This window comes from Tachyglossus aculeatus, chromosome 5 (genome assembly GCF_015852505.1).
Source record: "Tachyglossus aculeatus isolate mTacAcu1 chromosome 5, mTacAcu1.pri, whole genome shotgun sequence".
NCBI classification, from domain to species: domain Eukaryota; kingdom Metazoa; phylum Chordata; class Mammalia; order Monotremata; family Tachyglossidae; genus Tachyglossus; species Tachyglossus aculeatus.
In genome coordinates this window covers 51,593,443-51,604,516 of record NC_052070.1, presented here as the reverse complement: position 1 = coordinate 51,604,516, position 11,074 = coordinate 51,593,443, and the positions used below count along the sequence as shown (strand labels likewise).

Sequence of the window (11,074 nt, the reverse complement as noted above, 5' to 3'; positions counted from 1 at the left end):
AGTCTGTGAATTCTGCAGGCCTCTCCTCTCTCCACATCTGGCATTTCCCTGTTCAGCTTCCTTTTAGGTCACAGTAGAGATGGCTTTCTCTTTGGGTCAGAAGGCTTTTCCCCTTCAGACATCTCCAGCTGGTGTAAGAGTGTCGGCCTAGGCAGTGGTTCCAGCCTTAGAACTGCCTGCCACAAAGCCCTCCCCAACTCTCCCACCCCTTCCCCGAGCTGGGCCCTGCCATTAGCACTGAAAGTGGGACTTGAAAAATTCCTTTTCAGTCGGTTCTTGGAACCAACTGAAAGTAAGTAAAAGAGGCTAAGGCCGACCTCAGAGACTGACATCCTCCAAGAAACTCACTAGGAACTCAACCGCCGACACGTTTGCGGTTCCGTTTTACAGGGATATCTCAGCCTTCCAGACTGGCTAAGACAAGATCTGACTGGCTGAGCCAGTCTTTCAGCCAATTGGTTTTGTTTTCTGTTCCAGTGAAATGCCAACTCCCCGCTTTCTCTTGCCTTCACCCAGTTCTGGCAACTCCTTCCGGGTTATCCCAAATTTTTTAAGTTGGTGAAAATGGTTTATTGGGAGGATGTATTGGTGACAGCTTTGCTTTTCAGGCAAAAGGCTGGCATGCACACCATCCCCCTGGCTTCAACATGGTGCCGCGCAGGAGACGGGGTGCTGTCTGGGTGATCTGAGCTGCGGAAAGCTATACCCACCCGTGACTCAGTATTTACCAGTAGCCCTTCCTCCTCGGTGAGTCCTGATTTCTGCTGGGAGAATGACAAAGGCCGAGTTGATTTCTTTTCCTGCATGGGTACCCCCTCCTGGTGGGGTTGCTGTTAAAAAAACATCGTAAGCTTGTTCATATTTTGTTCTTGTAAGGCTGCCCTGGGGTCAGCTTGAGGCCCAATCAATCAATCAAGGCCATTTATCAGGTGCCTACTGAATGCTAGGCCATGAACCAAGTGATTGGGCGAGAGCAACAGTAACTCTTCCCTCCCCTTAAGGAACGTTCAGTCTAAAATTTTAAGTCCTGTGCGTGCAGAGAAGAGAGACACCCCCTCAAGAAAGAGATAGGGTATTTGAAGTCAGAGAGCAGTTTTATTCCACAGGAGGGAGGGAGATATCAAGATGAGAACCATAATAAAGAATGAGTGAGCCTTAAAACATTTACGAACATATTGTTTACACAGCATAGGATCAAATATTTATTTTACTCTCAGAATCATTTTCTTACACCATTACTATCATAATGTTCTCGGGACGCTGTTGCAGCAACCGCGGCTCCAACAACAATGGAAAATAAAGCAGCCCCTTGGATATCACAACACATGGCACAGGGATTGAACATGTCAAGTAGTGCAACGTTCTGAAAGTGGAAACATTTCTGAATTCCCTGGCATGTGCCCTGGCAAACATTTGTCTGGAGCCAACCGATGCAGTGCTTGGCACTGGAGTGCAGGGGCAGATAGCGTTTCCTTCCTCCCATTTCTGGCTGGGCTGTCAAAGGGGCCGATCAGCGGTGATCTGGCAAAAAACATTTTGCATCCTAATCCCTTTTAAGGCATTCACTTCGATCAACAGCAAGAGGGCTGAATCTCAGAGCCGGCATTAAGATGGGGAAGACCATAAGACCTACAGTTTGACACTGCAGTCAAAAAGCTTAATCCAATCCAAAATGATGGCCGAGAGGAATTTTCTTAGGAGTCCCAAAGACAGATGGGTGAGTCATCAGAACGAGGCAGAGCATACTTCCTTATTAGCATAGGGCTTTTTTTCTTGTTGAAAAAGGGGAAGAAAACACTAGCTAGAGAAACCTTCCCAAGATCCAAATTTAGAAGAGCAAAGCCCAGTCTCCAAGTCTAAGAGCTACAGAAGCAGATTCCTATCCAAGGCAACCCACAACCAGGGCCCTGCACAAATTGGGGCAGCTGCACAACCAAGAGCAGGGAAGAGCTCAGAAAGGGATGGAATCCCCATAACTCACTGCACAGTCAGTGGTTTGTTGCTCAACAGATGAATCCTCGATGGCTTAGGTTTCAAAGACAACTTTTGTGCAATGCGGAGGAGATAACTATTTAAAGAGTCGACTAAAATTAGAAAGGAGCTGGCTGCTGGGCTGGGGAGAGTGGTTTACTGTGAACTATATCCTTCCAGAATCTGGTGGGCTGGGGGTCACTTCTCATTCGCTCTGGTGGAGGAGCTTGATTGTGGCTTTTGTTGCAGGTCTTCTGGCTGCTGTCTAAAGCTCCAGAAAGGTTTATCCACAGGAATGCAGCGCCCCAGCCAACCCAAGAAAGAATGTGCAAATGACTAGATTTCCAAGAGCAACTGGAGTGTGGACCAGGCATTCAAGCTGCAGGATGAGGCGGCACATCATTATAACAATCCATCTTCGCACTCCTGATTCATTTGCAGAACCAGTCACAACTTAAGGAGAACACTAGCTCATTAGGAGTAAGATCATGTCATAATAGCCGATCTCCCATGGTAGGACCATTGGACACTACACTATGCCAGATGACTATGATTTAGAACTTTCTCCTCCACTGCACACACCCCCTCTGAACACAAGATACCACCAGTCCTACCAAGCAATAAGCAAGAAAATCTCCCTAAACTCCACCTCGAACAAAAGACTTTTACCTTTCTTTGGACCTGGCTCCCCGTTCCTGACAATTCATCTAAAACGTTCACAGATTGATGATGATGATCTTCAGGATCCCGGAGTCCGATTGGACCGACAGTTGATGGCACTGTTTCGCCAATACACTTGTATTGAGATGTTTTCTGTTTCAATTGAAAAATGAAACTTCCCTAGAAATGTGCAAGACTCGCATGGTGAGAAGAGATCAGTTTCATTTGTGTCTTGGATGGACATTGGTTGTGGATTTTAAACCATCCGCACATCAACTGACGCATCTTGAGTCTGTTCTGTATAACAAATGCTTAAAAAGTTTTCAACAGTTTCATTTAAAAATTAAAAAGGCTCAGCATGGGCCTTCTTCTAAAGACACTACCAGCCACTCTTCCAAGGGTTTTGCCACTGCTTACTTATCATAGAAAAAAAAAGTTCTAAAAAATATGAGCTGACAGTAGTCAGGCCTTGTTCGCTTTCTCTTCTTGGGGAGTCCAGAGGGGAGGGAAGTGGAGAACTTCCAAGAGGGCCTGGTCCAGGCTGGGAATTATGGGCAATTCCTTGAACTGCTTGGGGAAAAAGAGTATCATAGCAAATCAACTTGCAAAAACAATTCCCTGACTTCCACTGAAAATATGGAAAAATAAATGAAGAGCCAACACGAGAGGCTCCTTCCCTTTCTCCCAGTATGCTTCTGGACCTGGAGGTCACTTCCCCCTCCCATTTGGGGACTAGTACTCCAGCAAACGGGTGAGTTCATGGGAAACAACTTGGAAGAGCAGGATCTTTTTATGTCCTGCTTTTCTCTTCGAGGAGAGGAGATTGACTAACGTTTGATGTAGATTTGAAAAAAAAATTAATGGCTGCTTCAGAGAGTCATTACTACTCCAACCCATGCCTGATCCACCCACTTTAGCAGTGCTTAGAGGCACTTCTACAAGTCCAAGGGATAGGTCCCAGAAAGCCAACTCTTTTTCAGGGAGGAAAACCAAATTATCCCAAATCTATCAAAGTTTCCATGCTTTGGGCAGCCCAAAGAAGAAAAAATTGTTCCCTAAATGACAAAATCCTTCCATTTGGGACAAAATTACAAAGAGGCTCAGGGCTTCAATTGGACCAACCAATTGGACCTCCAGAGCCCGGCTCCTTAGCTGAGAGTGGATTTGGAGTCAGGACACAGGAAGTCAGGTGGCCCCCAAGCCACAGGCAAAGCCTCAGAGGGTCACACCCACACCCAAATTTGAGCACGAAAGGGAATTTTTGGTTTTGAATGCCAGGGAACAGGCTGCACCCCCCAGTTTGGACAATCAATAATATTTTTCCCTTGAAGTTCAGCTCTTTAGACCACTGGATTATGCACCCGCCACTCAAGTCTCCTGGGAAGATATATATATATATATATACATATTTTTAAAGAACATGAACATTCCTTCGCTCTCAAGAATACCCTTCTACCACTCACACAGTGTCCTGTAGAAGATGCATAGAATTAGTGCAATAGAAGATTCAGTAGAGTACGAACTGTTTTACAGTAAACAAACCTTTACATCCCCGGCCCATATTCTGAAACATTCTTTCATATTTACAAACACACAGTTGTACATATATACACGTTAGCAAAATACAGGGCATTCTAATAATTCAATTCAAATGTAGATTTTTTTAATATTACTCTCACCATCACCTTTGAAAATTCTTCCCCCATAATCTAAAGTGCCCTCAAATGGTAAATGTGACTCCTGGCTTTCAAGTTTGTCTGGCTGAGTAGTGCACTGCTTTCCCTCACTGCCCAAGGATGCCTTCCCCGCAACCTATTCTTGTTCTCTCTTTCAATTCAGCCAAAAAATAGGTCTCTTCACTCCTGAATGTCTTAGGGGCAGGTCTGGGACATTCTCACTCTGGCAGTGGGAGTGTTCAGGAGTCCAGCTCCAGCTGGTCTTGATTCTCGCTGAGTCGCAACATAAGCTGCTGTTCGTAGTAAAGGCTCTTTGCATAGTTTATTTCTTGGGATAATTTGACTGCAAGGACCTCGGATTTCACATGGACCTGGAGAAAAAAGAGCAAGGTACCAAATCAAAGTCACGCCTGACATGTCCGTTCAATTCGAGTGGCAACCGACTCATCCAATCAATTCGGGGTCTCAACCGAAATGTCCAGTCAATTCTGAGCCTCAACTGATAGGTCCATTCGAGCACTGGATGGACAGGTATGTGGATGTGCTGAGCACCCAGTGCTCCGCAGAGGTGGGCAGAGGAATACGGCTTACCAAGAAGCCTTGGAGAGTTCTGATGGAGCTCACCATAGTCTAGTCGGGTCACACTGACAAACATCCAGAACACTTCGAGTGACCCCAAGTTGACAATGAATGGAAGAATGCCCAAGAGACTTGTGAAGGGTGGAGGAGATGCGAACTAATAGAGAAGAGGAAATCTAAATGGAGAGGACTTTGATTTTTGATCAAAGATTAGTGGAAATAGGAATTACCTCCCCACCCACCATACATACATTTCAAAATCCTTGCTCCAGGGTAAAACTTGAGACTGCCTAACACTTTGAATGCGTATGACTTCATAGACTCGGTTTTCCTCTGGAACAGCAATGAAAAAGCTCTCCACTTCCATCTTATAATAAGTGGCCTCCAGCTTCGTGCTGCCTATGGTTTGGAAAACCTGTTTTCCTTTAGCCAACTGGGGAGGTTTGGAGAAGATGGTGTTTCTTCAACACTTGTCTCTAGTTCCACACCCAGCAATCTGACCTTATTTTGGGGCCTGTCACTTTAGATTTTGATAATAAGTAATGACAATTATGGTATTTGGTAAGAGCTTACCAAAGTGCTTACCACAAGCACTGTGCTAAGCACTGGGGTACGTACAGTATAGGCAGATTAGACACAGTTCCTGTCTTGCAGAGGGGTTCACAGTCTAAGAGGGAGGGAAAATAGGTCTTTAATCCCCATTTTATGGATGAGGAAACTGAGGCACAAAGAAGTGCAGCAGCGTGACATAGTGGACAGAGCAAGGGTCTGGGAGTCAGAAGGTCAGGGGCTCTAATCCTGGCTCAGCCACTCGTCTGCTGGGTGACCTTGGCTAAGTCACTTCACTTCTCTGTGCTTCAGTTACCTCATCCGTAAAATGGGATCAAGACTGTGATCCCCACGTGGGACAGGGATGGTGTCCAACCCGATTTGCTTGTAACCACCCCAGCACTTAGTACAGTGGCTGGCACATAGTACATGCTTAACAAATGCCGGAATTATTATTATGATTATTCTAAGTGAAGGGACTTGTCCAAGGTCACAGAGTAGGTAGGTGGCAGAGCTGTGATTAGAAGCCAGGTTCCTCTGACTACCGGGCTGTGTCCTTTCCATTAGGCCACATTGCTTTTGATCATTTCACTCGATCAGTCTGACTTTGAACCATGTTGGGACAGACTTTCAAATGGCCCCTAACTCCCTGATAGTAGGTAGGCACTGGAGAAGGGGTTTAACAGAAATCAAAAATCCATACACTCAGTTCTCCTAGGACACGCGGGTTAGGAACCCTGTGTTGGAGAAAACTCATGAAGTAGCACTCATTCTGTGCTTGACGTTGCTCATGTGTGCCCAACCATTCCTCCTGACACTCTGTTGGATTCAGACAGACGCAGGCTGTCGGGTGGACCTTCCCTAACTCTGTCGTTGTGTTCTAATCCAAACGCGTGGCAAAGAGAGTTTTGCGTTATCTTTGGTTTGGCCCCAGCGACTGCAATGAGTAGCCCTGTCACCCCCGGGAAGAAGAGAAACAAAACAGCTCCTCACCATGGGCTTCTGGTGTGACGGCCCTGGGATCGCTACTCCACTGCTGGGGTTCACCGCTTTCTTGGTCAGCTGGACATACACTTTCCCATGGTCCTTGGACACCAGGCAGTGGAAGAGATGATCGTACTTGACCTCCAGGAAAATGGCCTCCCGGTCTACGTAGTCTCCGCTCTTCAAGAAGTAAACTGCTTTGGAGGAGATGAGCACGCAGTAGCTGTCGATATTCTCCACTGCTATGAAACTGCAGAGGGAAAAAGAGAGATGAGGCCAGGGTCACAGTTTACCTCCTAAATGGTAAGCTCAGCAGGTTACAGAACTCCACATGACAAGATGATACCGGCCAGAACTCTGGGCTGACCGCATCCTTTTCCATTCCCTTCCCCTCTCACAATTTAAATGCTGGTACTATGGTGGAGGCGGCTCTTTAATAATAATAATAATAATGGCATTTATTAAGCGCTTACTATGTGCAAAGCACTGTTCTAAGTGCTGGGGAGGTTACAAGGTGATCAGGTTGTCCCATGTGGGGCTCACAGTCTTAATCCCCATTTTACAGATGAGGTAACTGAGGCACAGAGAAGTTAGGTGACTTGCCCAAAGTCACACAGCTGACAAGTGACGGAGCAGGGATTTGAACCCATGACCTCTGACTCCAAAGCCTGTACTCTTTCCACTGAGCCACGCTTTTCAAGTTGCTCAAGGTCAGAATCCAACCTTAATACTTTGTTGGAGGCGAAAAACAACAGCCGATTTAACCTTTAAACCCAAATTGGGAGTCACAGAAGAGAAATTAGCTGTTTAACACCACTGAGGTGAAAGGTTAAGAAGCCAACAGAAGGTATCCCCAGAGAGATTAGTTAGGCTGGAGAGTGATGAATACAGGAGGGGAAAAGGTTGAATTAAGCAGATTTACCTAATCACGGTGTCGGCAAAGATCAATGCAAGGAAAGCAAAGAAAACCAAATGCCGAACATGCTGGGAGGATCTTCCAAATATCCATAATGGTCAGCTCACAAGTGAGTTACTTCTAGCACAGCTATCTTGGCAGTTCCTCCGCAGAGCTACCATACAGGGAGAAAGCCCAAATTTGGTTACCACTACACCTGTTCCCCATAACTCTGACCACCATTTCTCTATAGCTTTTCAAGCCTTTTTTCTCCCCTTTAACTTGAGGGAAAATGGGCAGATACAAAAAACCATTACATCAGTCAATCATATTTATTGTAAGCTTGTGGTGGGCAGGGAATGTGTCTGTTATAATGTGTCAACAACTTTCCTGCCAAATCTGATCCCCCGTTGCTCACACCCTCCCTGTCTGGCCTGGAACTCCTTCCAGCTTTGTATCCTACAGATCACCATTCTTCACCTCACAAAGCCCTTCTAAAATTGTACCTCTTTCACAAAGCCTTCCCTGGCTAGCCTCTCCTCTGGTTTGCCTAAACCCTCAGGTCCATGGTCCCTAAGCACTTTGGAACTCAACCCCCACCGTCCAACCCGATTTGCTTGTATCCACCCCAGCGCTTGGAACAGTGCCTGGCACATAGTAAGCGCTTAACAAATACCATTATCATCACCACAGAACTTACTTCTCTGCTGCTTTCCTGACATGCAATTTATTTTAACATCTGCCCTCCCCAACTAGATTGTAAGCTTTTGAGGGCAGGGATCACGTCTACCAACCCTACTGAACTCTCCCAAGGGCTTAGTACACTACAGTAAATGCTTAATAAATATCACTGGTAGATTGAATTGCTGAAAAGATGTGAAACCAATTCTTGCTTCTCCCAGCAAGAATTGCAATTGTACTCTTCCCAAGAACATCTCAGGCTGAGGATGCTTGTATGGTGACAATGAAGTTTTAACTATACTACCTGCCCTGCTGTTGGCTACAGAATGAATACATTGGCAGGCCTTGAGCAGCACTGGTTCACCTATTCGGTCATCGAGGACTGCAAATCCTAATGAAATCATGGAGCTGCCTGTTAATATGAGGCAGACAGCAAGGTGGGCACCGACTGCTTCTTAGAAATCCAAGGAGCTTTTAAACTGCCTTGGTAGATGGCAAAGGGGTAGAAAAGTAGGCAAGGGCTAGGCTGAGGAAATAGACAATTTAATTTAGGAGACTGCTGGGTCCCACAAGCATAGCGAGCCTTTTAAAGTATGCAAATGAGTCTAGGTACATTTGAACTCAATCTATTCAGGCAAAGTTCCCAGAGCCAATCAATCATTCCCACCTCTTTCTCAGACAATGGGATCTCTCTTGGTCCGTTTATACTTAAGTGGTGTGAAAAGTTACAGGAACAGAGACTGAAATGCTGAAGTAATGGAATATATCTTTAGTATCTTTCTTCCCATCTTATTTGTACCACCGATCAATAAATCAGTGGTTTTTATTGAGTGCCTACGTACGGACTGCAAAGCAGTGTAATAAGCACATGGGAAAGGATAACAGAAGCAAAACACACAAACCTTGTCCCCAAGGAGCTTACACTCTTAAAGGGATGACAGACATACAGACATAATAGTAGTGAGAAGAAGAACAAGTATAATAAAAGTAGCAGAAATAACAGGTGAAAGCAGAATACACAGTGGCACAATTAACTATTTAAGTGCATGTAAGTGTTGAGGATGAACGTGACTACACAAATGCTAAGGGTGGTTCTTGGGTTGATTAGGCTTGGGAACTAGGAATAAGTAAGGGAAGGCTTTCTGGAGGTGGGCTTTCAGAAGGTCTTTTCAGGTGAGATGTGTTGTGGCTGGACAGATTTAAGGGCGGGAAGCAGTACCAGTCTGCTGCAATGACGTGAATAAGGGGTTGGGAGCAGGAGAATCGAAAGTCGAGAAGATGACCTTGGGAAGAATGAAGAGTGTTAGCTGGGAGTAGCCGATGAAGAGGGCTGATCTGTAAGATAAAGAAGTGGGGCAGAGAGCCCTGAAACCACTGGTAAGGAGTTTCTGTATGATGCAGAGGGAGATGGGATGCCATTAAGCTCCTTATGGGCAGGGAACCTATCTGCCAACTCTTTTGTAATTGTACCCTTCCAAGCACATAGTACGGCGCTCTGCACACAATAAGCACTCAATAAATACGACTGATTGAGGTGTGGCGAGACATGAGCTAAGTGATGCTTCAGGAAGGTGATCCAGGCAGCAATGTGGAGTATGGACTGCAATGGGGAGAGAGCAGAGACTGATAAAGCAGTCTAGCTATAACATGTTGATAACCTGTACCATGGTAGGGACCGTTTGGGTGGAGAGAAGGAGTATATTCAGGATAGGTTGTGGAGGAAAGGCCGACAGGATTTCGCAACGGCCTGAAAGTGAGAGTTGAAAGAGGGTGAGGAATAAAGAGCAATGCCAAGGTTGCAGGCTTTGGAAACATGGAGGATGGTGATGTGAGAGATAGAGACGGCAAAATACGGAGGAAGGAGCTTAAGGAGGAAAGACGGGAAGTTAAATTTTAGACATGGCAGCCTGAAAAGGGTTGAGTGGGTCCAGAGCCTGGGGGTTACAGTGCACATTGCAGAAAGGATTCAGAGGTGAGGGGGTGTGGGTGAGCTAGCAGGTAAAAACTTGTGTTCAGATAACAGTAGGTCAGAGTTGCTGACACTAGTGGAGAATTGTCAAGTCATGATGAGATCTAATGTGTGGTTGAAGTGGGATGAAGCAAGAGGTTGGCAGAGTTGAGCAGAGTGAGGAAGTAGGTTGCTGGGGTAGGGGACAGGGGGTCAGAGCAATCATCAACATGAAGATTCAAGTCCATAAGAATCAGAGTAGGAGAAATGAGTCAGGGTAGGAGGGAGAGAAAAGTGTCAAAGTTGGTTGGGAAGGCCAAAGAGGGACAGGAGGAGAGTAGGATAACACGGACTCTTGGCAGGTAGAAATGGACAACATGGGATTCAACTAAAGAAAACGTGAGAGGTGGAGAGGGTGGTGAGGCATTAAAAGCCCCAGTTAGGGGGCCTGGAGCCAGCTGGTTCCCTGTCCTTTCCCCTTGATTCAGGAGGAGTAGATCTAGGAGAGGTGCCCCACTACACGACAGCGGAAGGGACGGGGTACCAGCTGACTATCACTGTTGGAAGAGGGATTCTTTTCATTCATTCATTTCATTCATTCAGTCGTATTTATTGAGTGCTTACTGTGTGCAGAGCACTGTACTAAGCGCTTGGGAAGTACAAGTTGGCAACATATAGAGACGGTCCCTACCCAACAACGGGCTCACAGTCTAGAAGGGGGAGACAGACAACAAAACAAAAAATGTGGACAGGTGTCAAGTCATCAGAATAAATAAAAATAAAGCTAGATACACATCATTAACAAAATAAATAGAATAGTAGATGTGTACACATAAAATAGAGTAATAAATCTGAACAAACATATATACAGGTGCTGTGGGGAGGGGAAGAAGGTAGGGCAGGGGGTGATGGGGAGGAGGAGAGGAAAAAGGGGGCTCAGTCTGGGAAGGCCTCCTGGAGGAGGTGAGCTCTCAGTAGGGTTTTGAAGGGAGGAAGAGAGCTAGCTTGGAGGATGTGTAGAGGGAGGGCATTCCAGGCCAGGGGGAGGACGTGGGCCAGGGGTCGACGGTGGGACAGGCGAGAACGAGGTACAGTGAGGAGGTTAGTGGCAGAGGAGCGGAGGGTGCGGGG

The 11,074-nt window shown here is 46.1% G+C and overlaps 1 protein-coding gene across 1 annotated transcript in view; it reads right to left on the bottom strand.

The window, feature by feature from the left end:
• Positions 1–1,075: 1,075 nt before the first annotated feature.
• Positions 1,076–11,074, bottom strand: part of VPS13D (vacuolar protein sorting 13 homolog D) — a 333,705-nt gene continuing 323,706 nt past the window's right edge. Inside the window, exons 69-70 of the mRNA XM_038746364.1 lie at positions 6,429–6,669; positions 1,076–4,678 (exon numbers count right to left, since the gene is read on the bottom strand). Coding sequence (XP_038602292.1) covers positions 4,547–4,678; positions 6,429–6,669 — 373 coding nt within the window. The 3' untranslated portion in view covers positions 1,076–4,546. The remainder of the gene's footprint in view (positions 4,679–6,428; positions 6,670–11,074) is intronic.